Source organism: Anomalospiza imberbis, chromosome Z (genome assembly GCF_031753505.1).
Source record: "Anomalospiza imberbis isolate Cuckoo-Finch-1a 21T00152 chromosome Z, ASM3175350v1, whole genome shotgun sequence".
NCBI lineage: Eukaryota > Metazoa > Chordata > Aves > Passeriformes > Viduidae > Anomalospiza > Anomalospiza imberbis.
Window position 1 is genome coordinate 19713698 of NC_089721.1, and position 18728 is coordinate 19732425.

Consider the following 18728-nt stretch of genomic DNA (forward strand, 5'->3'; position numbering starts at 1 on the left):
GATACATTGCTTTGCTCTATGGTCAGGAAGTTCATAATTTGCCTCTATAGCATTTTTATACTGCTATAGAAATGATAGGGATTACTGGGTAGGAGTAGTGTTGAGAAGGACTACTTTTTCTGCAATGGAGTCTGAAATATTATTTAAAAATGTAAAAACTATGAAAGTAAATTTCTTCCCATGTTATGTAAGAAATCTTAAAATACCTGCGAGATAGGGAAGAGGGATGAGGGGAGAGCTGGAATAGGGAGAACCAGTATCGTGGAAAAATGTGTTGTTTCCAATTTAATTAAGATCACTTTAAGCACCTGCACACTACCATTTATGAACGGAATTTATAAAATATATTAATACAAGTATTTATTTTTTCATTTATGAAAGGACACATCTGAACCCCCAGTTCCAGCTGTCTGTTCTACTTCTGTAATGAGAAATATTTAACAGTGATCACTTTAGAGAGAACTACTTAGCCACTAAAAACAGCCTGCTCATCTAGTCATGCAATTGCCCTCTTTCCACAAAGCACTGATCATAATTTTGGGTTAAAAAATCGGTATGGTAACACAGCAGAAGTACAATACAAACTATCTATCTGGTGAATCCAATGTTTCCTAAGATACTAAAATAGTTGGTGGGGGTACATTTTAAAATACAATGCAAGAACAATGAAAAGGAGCATCCTACCTAGCAGTTGTGCCTGGGTGACCTTCATGCTGATAATGTTGGATAACCAAAGTCTGAACCTTAAGACTGAACTTAGCCCTCAATTTATTTTGGGAAAGAGAGTTTTTCACTCTTGTTTTTGGCTCCTTGCTTTGTACTAAATTTGGTTTGAGTGGACATGATTGTACATCATAAGCATATTAACTACAGAATTAATTACTCTCTACAAGCATTTTTAAAACTGAATTGAAGTTACAGAACTGACTGTATTTTTAACATTTGATAGCAGAAAAATTGCCCAGCCATTTTTCAGCGAACTTCAAGGTCTTAAGAGTCAGTGGCGTTTTAATTTTATCTCTGTAGAAAATGTTTTGTGTCATGTCAGAATTTTGGAAAATTAAAAATATTCTCTGGAAAAGAGAATGTGTTCTGGAAATCATAGAATCAGTATGGTTTGGTTTAGAAAAGACCTTAAAAGCCATGTTTCCAATCCCACTGCCATTGGCAGGGCACTTTCCATTAGACCAGGTTGCTCAGAACCCCATCCAAACTGGCCTTGAACACCTCCAGGGGTGGGACAAATACAGCTTTTCTGGGCAACCTATGACAGTGCCTCACTTCCCCCACAGTAAACAATTTCTGCCAAATATCTGATCTAAATCAACCCTCTTTGTTTCATAGCCATTCCTCCTCATCCTCTCACAGTACGCTCTTGTAAAAAGTCCCTCCCTATCTTTCTTGTAGGTCCCTTCAGGTTCTGAAAGGTGCTATGAGGTCTCCCTGGAGCCTTCTTTTCTCCAGGCTGAACAGCTTCAGCTGTCTGAGACTCTCCTCAAAGGAGAGGTGCTGCAGCCCTCTGATCAACTTAGTGGCTCTGCTCTGAAGACCAGTAGTTACTTCAGTGAGATTACAGCTGGAGAAAAATTTTTAGAGACTGGTGTGAGAACAATGACATGCTATGGTGAGGCTGGAAGACCAGGGTATGCTAATTCAAATTTAAGTTTGAACTGATGCAAAACTAAGCATGTCACATTTTCCAGGCAATATTTTCTTTGAGAGTATTTAATACAGTGTAGGTACTTCATCAGAGCACTAGGTATCCTGGGGTACTTCAAGAGATGAAAATGATGAAAAACCCAAACATTGATAGAATGATCATCTTACCCAGTTAAGAGAATTTTCTTTTGTATGTATGTATATAAGTATATGCCTGGTGCAAACCACAAATCATCTCCAATTTGGAAGATCGTAATTTTATGTAGTATTTTCTCAGATGCAATAAGGATGCTACATTGATTGTGGTAATGTGGAGCAGTCTCAATTATTAATTTAGTTTCATTTTACAGGTAAAATAGTTTTTAATTTATTATGCTATAAATTACACTATATGCTTTCACAGAGCTGTTATCTGTATTTGAAAGTTTTAAGTGAATATCCAATTTTGATACTCATAAATCAATATGCTCAAAACCAGAATAATCTAAAACTAAAAATACATATTATCAGAAGTGTTTAAGAGGCGGCTCTCATTCAGGTAATAGATTTTAAGTTTTAAGAGGTTCATTATTTGCTGGGTTACTATTGCAAATATCTTTGGAATAAGTAATTTTATTTAAAGCTTTAATTTGAAAATAACCTCTGTCAATTGGGTAAAACAAATTAACACTTAACTGTCTAGGAGCATAGACAGTAGCTTTCTATAAGGATAGTTTCCAATGGTAACATACATTTGTTTTGCTATACTGAAAACTGAAGTTAAAACAGCTATACTCAAACCTGGGAGAGCCTGTGTTCTCTGAAGATTTTTCCTGGATTTTTTATGCCTTGTAAAAATTGTTGTAATTTTTAATGGAAGTGAGTCATAGTTCTTCTAAGAATTTTGTTAACCTTTGAATTCTTAAAAGAATTGCAGCTCTAGATCAAGAAACTATACAAGGTAGCCATATGACCATTTTTACTATGTGTACACCTACGCATTTTATGAAATAATATTTGATGGTATTTTTCCTTTATAAAGTAACTTTTTCCATTATAAAGTAATCTCATTTGACACAAGTGGAGAGCTAAATGATGGTATTTGTTCTATAAATGAGTGTAAAGAGAGAAATGAGACCCCTTCATCTGTATGATGTTAGTGTGTATACCTTTTAAACTTCTGCAAGATTGTTGTTTTGAAATACAGACCTAGGAAACTGTATCATTTCGATTGTCAGATTGTGTGCTTTTGTTGTAACACAGAAAATTAAATGTTCCTGGGAAAAATGAGAACAAAGTCATATTCTTTGTCAAGGGCAATGTCTGAGGTCCTTTCTTTTCAAAGTGTCATTGCTACCAAGGCAGTGATGTATTGTTTACACTATTTGATTTAAATTTTTGTTTGTACCACATTTAGGCACCCAGAAAGTCACCAGTCATTGGAAATCTACGACACCTAGAGACAAGGCAGGCATCATCTCTTGGCATTAATTTATCAGGTTCTGTGTTGATGTGTTATCTTTGCAATCTCAGGAGTATCTTAGTGACTAGATTTGGTGCTAGGAAGAATAAAGGTTGAACTAGTGAAAGCAGGTATGTAGTACAGACCTAGGGACAAGTTCATCATCTCCTTTCCAATGTTATCTGTCATTGATTTCCTTCCTCTTAGTTTGGGGGGCTTATGGTAATGGATTTTATAAGAATCATAGAAATAAGATTTCACTGGGTTTTATTACATTATAGAATTGGTTTGGGCTTTTGACAAGATCTTTTTACATAATGTTTTAAAGCACTTAATATGAATTGGTCTCTTCTGGCATTGAAAAAATAACTGTTGAAACTTAATGTTTACATACAGTAATGTAAGGAGCAGCGTGAATGAACTGTGATTGAAGGCTGAAGAGCTATTAAAAACTTGTGTGCGTCATTTAACCTAGTATTATAATGATTTCTTATTTTTATTGTACAATTGTCATCTATCATCATGGAACAAGTTACCTGGGTGTTTTGTTTTGTTTTGTTTTCTTTGTGTGTTGTTTTGGTAGGGATTATTTGTTTGTTTTTTAATAAAATTATTTATGTATGCCTCTTTATTCCTGTCAAGATACAGTGTTTGGAAGAATAATTAAACACTTGGTAATATCTGCTCAATTCCTTCAGGGCTGTGATAGGCTGACCCCAGCAAGAGCCAAACACCCACCGATCCAGCTCCTTGCTCACTCATCTCTCTTGCAAAGGCAAACAGAGGGGCCGTTCTTGTGGGGGCAAATGGAAGGAAAGTGAGAATGCTCACGAATCAAGATAGCGACAATTTAACAGGCAAGGTAAAAGCTCTGTGAGCAAGCAGAGCAAAAAGAGGAGTTTATTCACTCCTTTCTATCAGCAATTAGATGTCCAACTGCTTCCTAGGAATCAGGGCTTCAGCACATGTAATGGTTGCTTGCACAGAGAAATATAACCACAAACATTGACTCCTTCCTCCTTGTCTCCCTGAGCATGTATTGCTGAGCATGATGCTCAGTGGTACAGGTCACCTATCTTGCCTCTATCAACTCCCAACCTCAAAACTGGTCTCAGTCTGTTTGAAATAGGAAAGGAAGCATTCCAAGGAATGAAGCAATAGCCAAAACACAGGTGTGCTATCAGCACTGTTTTGGCCACAAATACAAAGCACAGACATGTATCCATGCCATTATCTTTATACTATATATGAAGAATTTTTTTTATTTCTGTAATTGGTCAGTTTTTTGACACACCTTCCAGCTTTTCTCTGCATTTTCTTCCCAGCAGCCTCTCCACTTCCTGAGTCTGTTTCATACACTGCGTATCCACTAAATGATCACGGTTAAATGACTAAAGTTGACATTGATGGACTTCAGAACTAAGACTGCACTCAGGCTTAAGCAGGACAGAGCTTGCATCACTGAGTTTTTCTTTCAGGTTTTATTCATCAGTTAAATTTTATTACTTTTGAAGGTGTATCTGTAGAATGAGTACTAAAACTCATTTTTAGCAACAGAATGTTAGGTGCTAGAATATTTGAATTTGTCATGCACTCTAAGAATTTGTGCTGGTTGTACCCTTCACAAAGGCTTTATATTGCATATTCTACTTAAAGGCTTTAGCTTGTGTCCTTTAAGATCCAAAATTAAGTGCTATCCTTGCATGGAGTGCATTGTGAAAGTCATAAAAGGAAAAGTTTGTAGCTGAACAAGTTTTATTCTTTGCAAGACTGGCAGGCTTTTGAACAGTGTAAAAGTGAGCTTTGTTGTTCCAAATATGCCCTGCTTTTGCCTGAAGAACTTATATAAATAATACATCTAAAAATGCTCATGGTTTGTCAGCTACAAACTTACATTAAGGAGGCAACCAACCCAGCACAATCAAATTAAACGGCATTGGTTTGCATTGTGTGCTTCACTGTATTGTGTCTTTTGTCTTTGCCTGTTATGTTTCCTCATTAGAAAAGACTTTCTCTGTCCTGCTAAACTAGGACATAGCATACTGCCTACCTTAAGGAGATGAAAATTATTAGCTAACATCAGAAAGTTTCTAAAACCTCACTGGAGAGTCCTAGGAATTTGAGGGAGGCTGTTGGGTGAGTTCCCCTACCTCAGTCTGATAGGATTATTTTTATAGTAATTCCATTTTTCTCCTCACTGTTATACTAGATGCAAATTATGAAGTAGTGTCTTTGCCTCATGTCAGTATAGATAATTAAAAATAAAATAATCTTTACCTAATATGTTAATAGTAGTGGGCAGTGTTAGAAATCTCTTGTATTTTTCAGAAAGGGGATAGATATTCTAATATCAAACTATAGTACATGTAGTACTATAGTATTTTTGCCACAAAAATAAATTGCAGTTTGTTTTACGCCATGTAGAACAATAAGTCTGAAATAACCTTTCCTGGTGTTCTTTTTCTTCTTGTATATATTTTGAACTGTTCTTCACATGAAAGCATTTTAAGTTGTGTGTTCTAGTTTCTTTGTATTTCTACAAATTTCCAAACTCTTTTATATCTTCTTGATGTCAGTCTTGCAAGTATTTTTAGGATGTCAACAGTGAAATATTTGAGATGTCTTATATTTTGATGATAAATTATTTTGCATGTTGGCTATCCTAGCCAGATCCAAGTATTCATTACATCATATATCTAAGTTGGGTCAAAAATGTGAAGTAGTAGGGCAATGAATTCACTTCAGTAAGTCCATGTATTTTGAGAATTTTAATGAATGTAGATAGCAATTTGTTGCATGAGCAGTTAAGCTTTTTAGATAATGTTTACCAGTGCTGAGCTAAATACAGAAGTTCAGCTTCATTTTAGACATGAGAAGATGACCATGCTTATGATGATGGTTATGAAGATGATTATGTTTATGGGGTTTTTTCTGGTCTCCTTTTTGAAAAATTTTAACCCTCAAACAAGAATTTTGCCTTCATGTAAAGCAAATCATATTTTGTGGTAACATTGTTGAAAGGTATATAGTAGCTACTAAGATTCAATTTTCTGTTGGTGTGTTGCAACAACATTTGTAGCTGTATCCTCATTTTTTAATACAGGCAGAGAAATGTGACATAGTAGATGTTCAGCTTGATTTTGCAGCATCCTGCAATTCCAAAGAAAAGCTTTACATACTCCATTTTTGGTTTGTTTTTGTTTTTGTTGGTTTTTTTTTTTCTGCAAGGGTGAATTTTCATAATCAGTTTCTGAAAGGCTTTGTGAGATACTTCATTAGAAGAAAAATCTGCACTATTAAACTGTAGCAAAGAGAAAAGACTGAAATCTTCAGAGGTCATTATTCAGACCCCTCAAGGCTTTTGTAGGAAGGCTCATGGGAAAGGATGACACACAAAAATTTAAAATGGCCTCACTCTCTTCTCTTCATAAATAACATCTGGGGAAAATGAAGTACTCTGCAATATCTTGCTTATACAACAGAGAAAATTTATGCCTTGCATAAAATAGAGTGACAATGGTTCGATAGCTGTTCAGGGACTGTAGTTTGCTCTGCATGAGATGAAGTGTTTATAGACATGTATATGAAATTACTAATAATTACAGAAAGATGCATGCATAAAAAATTGTTCACTTACTCTATGAAATAAAAAGTTAGCAATAATTTCTGCCCAGTTTATCAGACAGAAAAGATAACAGCAGCTTAATTTAAGTGTCAGGAAAGTGAATTTATTCAGGTACCAGAATACTGACAGCTGACCCCTTTGAATCCATCAATATTTAGCGCTTTCACATTGTGGCATCTTACAGTTATATTTAAGGAAAATAAGCTTTTGCACAATTTGGATGACTTTGAATATGACCAAATACAATACCAAGGAAAGAATATACTGCTTCTTGCTGACTGCTGCCAATACAGAACCACAATATATAATCATATTTCTGATAAACTTTCTGACAAAGTATCATAAAGATTAAGAGTTGAGGAGAGAAGGATTAATCAAACCGAACATCTGGATATTATTTTTCAGAAAAAAAACCAATATACACAACATTTAGGCTGCACTTTATTACCTGGATTATTTTCTCCAATATCTCAGGATCAAATTTCAATGTCTCCAAGGTTTGCATGAAAATAAAAAACAAAAGGGACTTTTTTTTTCTATTGATGCATGAGAACATCTGAAACACTTTTTTATTTTGGTTGTTTATTGTTTTAATCTAGCATTGCAATGTCTACTACAGATGAATTACAAACTGCAACTTTTACTGAGTCAGATAATTATGTTATGAAAATGGAGATAATGGTCTTGTTGATGGCTTTTAGGGTCTTAACCTTAAATAACTTTTTACTTTTAAAAAAATTGTTTACAATTTTGAGAAAATTGCCAAAAAGGCAATACAGCTTCTGAAGGAAATCAAACATATCTGTACTTCTTGTAAGTTTGTAGTAATGGAAAATCTAATGTAATTTTCCTGATTTTTTTTCTAAGTAGAAACAGATACTTATTCTATATTTTGGTGATTTGTTTGTTTGCATTTTAAGGGAAAACTGTATATTAATTTTTCAAGTAATCTTGAACTGCATAAGAAGTTAATTAAATAAAATATTTGATTCTGATCAATCTAGGATTATTCCATAGTCATCTTAGTAGACATAAAAAAAAAAGTAACAGTGATGCAATCTGAATTCCCTTACCTAAGTTTCTCTTATATATTCTTTTTTTGAACTCTTTGCTTGTCTTAATTTTCTTTCAGAACAGTTGAATGCTGTACTCTAAACACTGTTTAGTGATGGAGTCTATTTAAACAATTAATATTTAAATTGGTTTTTAAAAACTTAGCCATCACACTTTAAATAGGTGGCCTGATTGTTCTAAGAAAGATGATCACCCAGTTGCTCCAGCCAGATAAGGAAACTCTTTGAAAACTGGGACAGCCCTTTAGTTGTCTAAATATAGCTTTAGGTTCCTAATTTTAGGGCATCTTATTTTAAAGCAATTCATCTCACTAGGTGAATCTTTCTTTTAAAGTGATATCTTGCAAACTATACCTCAGTTGTGGAAACAGAGGATACTTCCACATTCATAACTCTTGATTTTGGGGTGAACAGTGAGCTCAGTCTAAGGTGCACAATGGTCACCCACCCCAGAAAGAAGGATGTCACCTTCCACAGGCGTCCAAAAGAAGGGTCAGAGTTGGTTGTACCATAATGCACATCCTAGTGAATAAAAATAAAAGCAGTGACCTGTGTTAGAAATATGTTATTATTATATTAATAAAATTTGAGTGATCAGGTAACCACCATAGCTGCTTACTGAAAGGATGGTCATGGCTATGTAATAATACTGAGGAATTTGTTAAAAAATCATTTGAAGACATTTTTGAAAAAGCTTGTTCTGAGAGTTAGTTCAGCAAACTCTGAACTGTTTCTGTTCCAAGTGGTAAGAAGTTTTCTGTACCTGTATCTAGCAGCCAAAAACTGTGTAATTCTCATTATGTTGATCTTTTGCTAATTGCTAGTAGAGAAATCTTTGTAGTTACTGTAGTCTTTATGGGTGGAAAGAACCTTACCTTGGAGCAGGCAAATGCCAAGAGCAGTGAGACTGGTAGGAAACTAAAAATCTGTACATTTACCTTACTGTTTTGGAAAGCAGTGTTCCACAAAGGGGGTGACATAGATTTATAAACAGTATATAAATGCTGTTTAGAACAATAAAGAACCTCCACATCTGACCAACACTCTTCCATGTTGCCTACTCCACTTTCTGCTGGATAGTGCTGGGGAAGAGTCCTTTGTAAATGGTAAGAGTCAGAATTCTTCACTAAGTGTCTGTTGTATGCTGTTAACCTCAGATTGTGTCCTGCATCGCTGTAATTTGACTTAAGTTTATACTGAATGACCAGAAGCATTTCAAATGCATTCTTTCCTGTACTATACTTATGCAAAGCTGCCAAAGTGTAGCAGCACTATTCAAGATATGCTTTTACAGGTGTTTTGTTATGAGCATTTTCCCTAAAAGTAATAGTGTATACTTTCAGGAAATCCAGAGAAAGAATTAAAAAATAACCACTTGTCTGTTATTTCAGTGCTGCAAATCGTTTTGCTAAAATTTAAAAAAAGAAAAAAAAATCTGTTTTTGCAGGTAAAAAATTAAAACTGAAGCCAAAATATTTTTTGATTCTTCATCTCATTGTGTATGTAAATTGACAGGGCTATATCTTTTTACCAGGAGCAAGAACAACTACAGGTTTGTACTAGAGAGGAGTTGCACTGACTGTACTAGAGAGAGGGACTTCAGGTGTAGATAGCAACTCTTTTGATCTAACTAACAAAAAATTTTATTTACTTCTTTAGTACTGTATTTTGACCTTCCAGTTCCAATATGTTTTTAAAACATACAACAACTTCTGTAAAAAAAGAAAAGAAGTTGTTAAAAAAAAGTTTTCTCTACAAGGAATTCACACCAGAAGAGCCAACAGATCCTTTTATTATCATTGAGGCATCATATCAAGGCTCTCTGAGATTCACGGAACTTTCTGCAGGCCTCTAGGAATGAATTTTCCTTCTCTTTGTTTGAAATAGTGGTTACGATAAAGATGAATAATTGTTAATATTTTCTTTATTCTTAGATCTAGCGACACTAATAGCTGTGCCTGGATGTTCATTTCTGGTGGAAAGATTCATTTGCCACTTAACTATAAAGCTGACATCATCTTCTTACATGCCTGTATAAGCTATGTATGTGTTTTATGAAATGCAAAATAAAAAAAGATAAGCTTGTAACACGGCACTAATTTCTTATATACTAGTTAAGGGTGATTATAAATATTAATGTGTTTAGATGATTGTAGTGCAATAATTTTGAGTAATATTTATTCCAGTCGCCTGTCTCAATTCTTCTTTATAATTGAATTATTTCAATGGGAATAAAATCTTATTATACGTCTATAAAGTAGTTGCAGGGATCTTCAAGATATTTTCATAAAAGCTATGTTTACAGATGTTCCTCAAATATGATTCTTAGATAAATTTCCAAAAGGGTATGCTGAGCTGCCAGGGTATATGTAGAACTGCCAGTTTAAATGTGTATTTCAAAAGCCTAAAGGCTGGTACTACATAGAAGGAAGTGCAGAGATTAGCCAAATTGCATAACAAAAAACGCTTAAATAATTTCAAATCTGTCATAATAAGAAACTGAAGTATATTATATAAGATGCCTGGAAAGAAAGGGGATAAATGCATAATCTTGTGTACAGTGTCTAGCACAAGATACATTCAGTTTTGTGTGGCCTGTTTCAACTTGATTAAAATAACATGAATCAGCATTAAATTAAAATAGTCATTATTCTTTTTTTCTGTGAGGTATGGTCATGAATAAAAGGAAAAGTTACTAGATCATTTTCTTCTCCTTTGGGTTTTTTTGAGTTTTTTCCCACTTTTTCTACAAAATAAGCCTTTGTCTCTTGACAAAGTAAAAATATTTCATTGAGATAAATTGGTTAACTTGCTGTGTCTCAGGCATTTTATAATTCTTTTCTTTCTTAAGCTATATGTGTATTCTCAGTAGTTGCCTTGGAAGCCTTGGCCTATAATGCACTTAATCACTCAAGATTATAGCATGCTTTGGGTTGGAAGTGACCTGAAAGATCATCTACTTCCAACCCTTTTCCATGGACAGGGATGCTACTCACCAGACTGGGTCACTCAGAACTCCATCCAACCTGTATTCATCAAATGAGCAACTCCCATGTCTAAGGCAACTTCTAAATGAGGCTGAATAAAAAACCAGCCAACCAAATAAAACCAAGCAACCTCCCTCTCCCAAAAAAAAACCCCGACAACAAAAATACAACCAAAATAACCCAACACGCAAATAAACAAAACCCACTGTTAGCTTCTTAGCTCTAGAAACAAATTCCTTTAGAAGAATAATGAGCAAAATTTCTTTCAGTTGTTTCCCCTAGAGCAATTTATCAATCCCAAATACAGCAGAGAGAGTCTGAATGCGTCAGCAGTGCCTATGACCATCCTGGGTACATTAGGAAGAGCATTGCCAGCACGTGGAGGGAGGTGATCCTGCCCCTCTACTCAGCCCTGGTGAGGCCTCACCTGGAGTGCTGTGTCCAGTTCTGGGCTCCTAAGGACAACAGAGACATGGAGCTCCTCGAGTGGGTCCAATAGAGGGTTACAAAGATGATTAAAGAGCTAGAGCATCTCTCTTACGAGGATGGGTAGGGGAACTGGTCCTGTTCAGCCTCAAGGAGATTACTGAGAGGGAGCCTTATTAATGTACACAGTTGTCTGATAGGAAGGTGTCAATAGGATGGATACAGGCTCTTCTCAGAGGTGCTGAGTAATGTGACAAGAGCTATGGGCAGGAGCTCATGCACAGGAAGTTCCACCTGAACATGAGGAAGAACTTTTTCACTGTGCAGGGGAGCAAGCACTGGAACAGGTTGTCTGGAAAGGTTCTGAGTCTCCCTCACTGGAGACACTCAAGAACTGCCTGGACACAATCCTATTCCCTGCTGGACTAGGGAGGTTTGATTGAATTGAACCTCTGTGGTCCCTCCCAACCTGACTCATCCTGTGGTTCTGTGATTCTAAATGAAGGACATGGCAACAGGTAGCTCCACAGAGCTGCTTAGGCATCTTGGCTCTGCTTTGAAGTTTTTGGCTTGCTTTGAGCTTTTCTGAAATGTTGTGTGCGGAGAAATTTAGAGTGCAGGGAATTTATACTCAATTATTGATTTCTAAAGATGTTTAAGCCATGGGCATTGATCTCTCTACCCTATTATGATTTTTATGTTTCAGGCTTAGTTTTGCCAAACACCTGAAAATATGTCCTTTTGTATTTATTATGCCAGTCAACTGAAACAGAGTGTTCAAAGGCATACAAACCCTGGCCTACCTTATGGCCTGATTTGGAAGAACTTCTGCTAGTATAGCTAGCAACATTTTTTTGGTAGGATTTTTCTGCATTTTAATATTGGATTTCTTTTTCCTGAGTTTACTTTTGAAACACCATTAAAAGTCACTAATTTATTCTACAGAAATAATTCTAGATAAATTCTGTTTGAAGCAACATACCACTTAAAGATTTTCTCATAACAACAGCAGTCATTTCAGTCCCTGTACCAAATATACCTGTCAATTTTAAAAAAATTTCAGGAAGCAATGTACCTGATGTAATAACCCTTGTGCCAGTTTTGTTTGCAATTGACTAAGAGGTTCTAGAGCTGTTGTGGAACGATGTAAAGCTACTGATATTTTTGTCCAGCAACAACCAAGAAGCATTTATTTCTTTTTTGTGGGAATCCAGAGCATCCCTCTGGCTGCTCTGGAAGGTCTGGGACCCTGGCAGGGGGTCAGGAGCCCCTCTTTACACAGCCCCGAGAGACACTGTCTCTGATCTCTGTCCATGGAAAAGAGTTTTCAATCTTACAGGATGAATTACTAGCTCTGAGTGTTTCATACAAGTAGTAATTAGTGTGGCACGGGTGCAAAAGTAGAATTTTAGGATTCTGGATAAGGGGTTCAAAGGAGGCAAGATGGAGGAAACTGGGCATGCCTTGTCCTTCTTCTTCATGCCCTCCATGATTCACTGTGGTGTTGGCATTTTTCTTTTGGTTTAGGCTGGGGACACACTGTTCAACATGGGTGATAGGTACTGGCACGTTATTGTAAATATACCACACGTAGTTTTTGGTATATAATGTTTGTAACATCCCACTGAGGGGCAGAGCCCTGGACACTGTCCTGCAAGACAGACCTGCTGCAGGTCAGAGAGAAAACATTTTAGATAAGAAGAAATAAACAACCCTGAAAACCAGCACAGACGAATTACAACTCCTTCTTTGGCAGCAGGGATGAAAGACAGACACTTTCTACAATCTCGGGAGCATCCAGATAGCACAGATCCTGACACTTTTTGTTCTGTTTTCATATAAAACTATATCAATACTCATTCTTTCTCACTTTTTCAGACCTGAAGTGTATGATTCCAGTTCAGCATTATAATTGAAGACTTAAAGTCTGGTTAAGAGCTGCAAATCATTCTACAGGCAGTTTTCTTTGTAAGATGATCATGTGAAATACATAACTGATTTTCCCTCAATCATCATTCCTTTAAACTCTGGACATTTTTGAGTTTACAAATCATTCTGAATAGGTCATATTAAAATGAATAGTTTTGCAGCCTGATTTTTTTTTCATAATGTGGCATCTTTGTCAAATGTCATATGTGCCTTATTTGGTTTTGCCACTGTTTTGATCATACTTCCAGGTTTTACTCTGAACTTCCTTTTACTGATAGCATTCATACAAAATCTCTTCTTGTATGTATGACCACTTGGTCTAGGTCTTCCACGTGATTACAGGTAAACCATACATTAGATATCATGTTGCATTAGATATCCAGTGGTGCATGTATTCTTTCTGAATGAGAAACTAAATCAATGACTTTCCTGAAGTCCAGTTGCAGTGACTTCTCACAAGCTCAAATATCCATAATGTATATCTTCATGGCCCTTCTCAACCACGGCTGTATTAGACTCCTTGTTACTTAACATGCTTTATAGGCTTCTCAAGCAGAAGTTGATTTACTGTTCCTCTCTTTTCTTTTGTTACTATCCTTCAGATATCCCACTATACCAGAGGTTACTGTCAAAGCCGTATTAGCAGTTCCCAGTCAGTGTGGGAAGATGAAAGGCTCTAACCTTTCCTTCATTTCTTAGGAGTAATATTTTGCTTTCAAGCTTTTTCTGTTACTATTTGACAATCTTTCACTGTCCTTGATGTTTACATGTCCTTTCTCAATTTCGTTCATACTATAATCCTGTAAGAAAACCATTCTGGTTTGTGCTTTTAAAGTTTTCATACAGTAAAGCCCTGGCTCAAGTAATATATATAGGCACCACTTAATTGCAAATAAAAAAAAATAATGAGTTTTTAAATTATTGTGCATTAGCTTCTTGCATAAGGAAATTGCTCTGGTTTTAGCATTGCAGTACTGAATAATACCATGTGCCTACACAGATCTTTCAAAAAGGTGCACCAAGCTGTAGAAAAGATGTCTCTTCCACTAAGAAAATTACTCCTAACTAGATCTTGTTTGCACATTAGAATAATTTTTTTCTTTCTAGTTGCAATTGGTTCATAGATACTTCTGTCTGTGCATCTTCCCATTATTACAAACCTGTCTCAGAACCAACTGTTACCTGTGAGTCCTCAGCAGTTTTGCCTTTAGCTCTCTTAGTCACTTAATTGCCATATGAAAGACATTGATCTTGCAGTTAGCTCGTCTGGACACAAGGTTTATTTTCTTTCCAGACAGTTCTCATCAAAAGCAGTTAGCAAAAGCTTTCTGTTCCCTGTATTTTGTTTTTGTGCTAGATTTTAATTATGTTTTTGATGTTACATAGGCTCATTAGAGTCATTTAGGTTGGAAAAGACCTTTAAGATCATCAAGTTCAAACACTAACTCATCACTGCCAAGCCCATGTGGCAGCATTGGAGGACACTTTCACAATGTATTAGTGTTTCCTGATTTCTGCTGAAGTCACTGGTCATGTAATTACCTGAGATTACTTTCCTCACTTTATCTGCCAAATTATTTTCCACTTTTTTCCCAAATAAATGTTATCATTCTAAAATTGCTTAGCTGTAATCAATTCTGTTACCCTTTGCCATTCTGTTCTGGTGTGGGTTTTCTGTGCTGTATGTGTAGAGATAGTCTGAGTTAAACAGTTTTACTGATAGTTGCAATACTCTAGTATTTAATGTTGCCTTAAGAACCTTTCGTACAGCATGGAGATGGCAGTAATGGTCCCAAGCTGTTCCTGTCTGTTACTAGCTTCTTTGGGTGTTAGTGCAGCCAGACTTATGCTTCCTGCTTAACAGTACATCCCAGTTGCCTCTGTAGTAAATTTCAGTACATGCTGAAGTTTTCTGCGGCCTGTCAAGGGGAGAAAATCAAACTGGATTACCTTAGAACAGTAAGTTCTAAGGTAAGAGAGACACAGTTACTGACATGCATGGTTGTACAAGAGTTTGTGATTGGACACACTGGTAAACCGTAACTATTTCCATGACTTTTTGGCGCAGCAGCTCAGAATTTACAAGCCCTCTTGCCACATAATATCCTGTAAATTGCAATGCAAAGGCTAAGGTAGAATGGCAGGACAAGTGTTTGTCCAGAACTGATAAATCCTGGCTAAATCCTTCTGCTATGTATTTTTAATGCAATCCACAGTACCCATACTGTTAAGAACTTACTATTTGCAGAGTTCTGTATCTCCCATAGGGAGAAATACGCTTTGGGAGGAATGAGAGACACAGCAATCCAAACCAGTATAAGCAATAAATGTAATCTTCTCTGAAACATCTAGAGATTTCCACATTTACATAACCACAATATTAACAATTTTCATTAACTTTTGGTACCAGTGTCAGGCAGTAGTGATCTGTCATGGCCTATGAGTGTCAAAAGTGACCTCTGTAATACATAGGTGTGTTGCATTGACCCTGGCTGATTCCAGGTACCCACCAAAGCTTGTCTATCACTTCCCTCCACAGCTGCACAGGGGAGGCAAAGATTGAGAGTTTAGAGTAAGGGTGATGAGAGAAGAGTTTTGACACTCAGCAGTGTCTTTATATGCTCCTATCTTGGTTTTTCAAGGTGGATCTCTTGGTTATTGGAGTATATTGGATTCTGTGAGCTGTGAAAGAGAAAACCAGAAACAGAAACAAAGATGGATAGAAGAGGCAGAGCATAGTAAATTCCTCCTGAGTGTCTCCCATAAAGATGAAAATATTGGTTGCTTCTTTAAGCCAATATCCCCATTCCAATCAGGATAGGGTTAACTTTTGCTGTAGTCAGGAGGGGGCATGGCTAAGACCTACAAGGATTGTTCTGTTCTACCTCATGTCATTGCTGGAGTCAGGGGAAGGGAGTCTCTTCCAAAGAGAAGGGCTTCCTTCCAGTTGAGTAAGCATGGTGCAGGTTCTGAGCTGGAGGGAGTGGTTGGATAACATCGGTTCTGAGCTGGAGGGGGCAGTCAGGTGGTGCTGGTTCTGAGCCAGAGGGAGCAGTAAGGTATTTATCTGTTGTCAGGGGTTGCCACAGTGAGCAATAACTGTTTTTTCTTATACTCTCTGCCTTCAGTGTTGTTGCTGTTAATGTTCTTATTCTTATTTCATTGCCATTCCCAGTAAATTGTTCTTATCTCAATCTGTGATCTTCACCTTTTGTGCCTCCAGTTCTCCTGTCCAGCCCTCCACAGAGGGGAGGGGGAGCAAGTTGAGTGGCACATGGTTTGGAGAGTCTCAGTGGGAGCACTAAACTGAAGAGTACCATTCAGTCATGACAGCCAAAAACCCAGGGTGCTATTAGTACCAGATCTTCAGATTACTTGGGAAGGTTTAGTCATCTTACAGGATCAAAGCTGGAACATGGCAATGCACACAAGTTGTTACATTCATATGGGATGAGCACCATTTGGGAAGTCCAACTATGTCTTCCTGCAAATATAGCAGTGCAAAGAAATTTGGAGCACATGTGCTGACAAAAGCAAGCAGTTACTAAAGATGGTAGAAGTTCCTAGACTTTCTACTCTAAGGTTTATATTGTGCTTTGTAGTAATAAAGTTGTGGCTTGTTTTGAACTCATTCTTGCTGGAACATGGCCTTCATAAATTACTTTACAAAGGCAGAAAAATTCACAGTTTATTTTTAGAGATTTTTATTTTGGCAAAGTAAAGGTATTTTGCATTTCTTAGCAAAGTAAAGGTATTTTCACGCCTGAAGGATGGGATGCCATCCAGAGGAGCATGGACAAGCTCAAAAAGTGGGTGTACAGGAATATCATGAGGGTTTAATAAGACCAAGTGAAATGTGCACTAGTTGGAGTAAGCCCTGATATCAATACAAGCTGAGGCATGAAGGAATCAAGAACTCTGCCCAGAAGGACTTGGGGGTGCTGGGGGATGAGAGGCTGGACCTGACCCAGCCATGGGCACTCACAGCCCAGAAAGCCGCACGTGTCCCGGGCTGCATCCAGAGCAGCGTGGGCAGCAGGGCCAGGGAGGGGATTCTGCCCCTCTGCTCTGCTCTGCTGAGACCCCACCTGCAGTGCTGCATCAGCTCTGGGGTCCCAGCACAGGAAAGACAGGGACCTTTGGAGCAGGTTCCGACAAGGGCCAGAAAAATAATTGGAGGAATGGAAATACTCAGTCTTTCCTCTTATGTGGAAAGACTGAGTATTTGGTTTGTTCAAAGTTTGTTTGTTGAGTATTTGGTTGGAAAAAGAGAAGGCTTAACGGTGATGTAATTGTGGCCATTTAGTACCTGAATGGAGCCTACAAGATGGAGAGAGACTATTTACAAGGGCATGTAGTGATAGAACAAGAGAACATGACTTCAGACTGCAATAGGATATGTTTAGATTTTATATTAGGTAAAAATTCTTTACTGTGAGGATGGTGAGGCACTGGAACAGTTTGACCAGAGAAGTTGTGGATGCACCATTACTGGAAATGTTCAAGGCCAGGTTGGATGGAACTCTGATCAGCCCAGTCTAGAGAAAGGTATCCTGCACATGGCAGGAGGGTAGGAACTAGATGATCGTTAAGGTCCAGTTCAAGACTCACCTTTCTGCATATGTTTCTGCATTTTTGTAATGCAGATACATATAAACTGTAAAAAATAATTTTAAAAGAAGAAATCTGATCATAATACAGTTTTACTCAGCCTTTTTGGTTTTGTTACTTCCTTCTTTTACTGTCTTGTGATTTTTCGTCTTTCCCACAGAGGACTTTTTCTGACATTCCTGTTTTATGTTTCATCATCTTGTTAAAAGTAACCTGTATTGAATTTAAGAATATCATCTGTGTATACTGTCTTCTTAATCATTACTGAAAATGATCTTCCAGACAGTTGGTTTATCAAATTATGAGCTGAATGGGAAAATATGTTCTCTTTTTCTTCTTGCAGCCTGCAAATGATAACCTGCATACAAATGATGAGCATGAACTCAGAGGAGATAAAGAAAGCTATCTCTGTGCTGTGTGCCTGGATGTTTATTTCAACCCTTACATGTGCTATCCATGCCACCATATCTTTTGTGAGCCTTGCTTAAGGATGCTTGCCAAAGACAATCCAAGCAGCACTCCATGTCCACTGTGTCGCACTACAATTGCCAGAGTCTTCTTCCAAACAGGTATAGAAATGAAAGTTTTTACACATAAAAAATATTTGTACTTTTCCTTCTTGTATGCATTCAAAGCAAATTTTGGTAATGTTTATCCACTGTGAGATTTTCTTTCCATTTCTTTCCATTTCCGTTCCTCCTAAGAACATTCCATGCAGGTTCTCTTCAATGTCAAGAAGCTATTTGGAGCATATAAATTTTTATAAACTTCTTATTTTACAAATGAGATTCTGATAATTTTCTTTTTTTGGTAGAATTCTGATAGATTTATTTTATTTTTCTTCCTGAATAATAAGCTCCAAACTTAATAAACATTTCTCAAACTATCCTACTGGAAAAGTATTTTTAAAATTGCTCATTTAATGGTACACAAAAAAAAATGCTCTTTTCATTTGTGACATTAAATTTGAACACAAT

At 36.8% G+C, this 18728-nt stretch overlaps 1 protein-coding gene across 4 annotated transcripts in view; it reads left to right on the forward strand.

Moving 5' to 3' along the window:
• Positions 1-18728, forward strand: part of RNF180 (ring finger protein 180) — a 65882-nt gene that overhangs the window by 23845 nt on the left and 23309 nt on the right. For 3 of the 4 annotated variants that reach the window (XM_068177474.1, XM_068177472.1, XM_068177471.1), the window contains one exon: positions 18095-18320. In XM_068177474.1, the coding sequence (XP_068033575.1) occupies positions 18095-18320 (226 nt within the window). Of the gene's footprint in view, positions 1-1407; positions 3633-18094; positions 18321-18728 lie in introns of those variants that run through there. The other variant, XM_068177473.1, reaches the window with a different exon arrangement.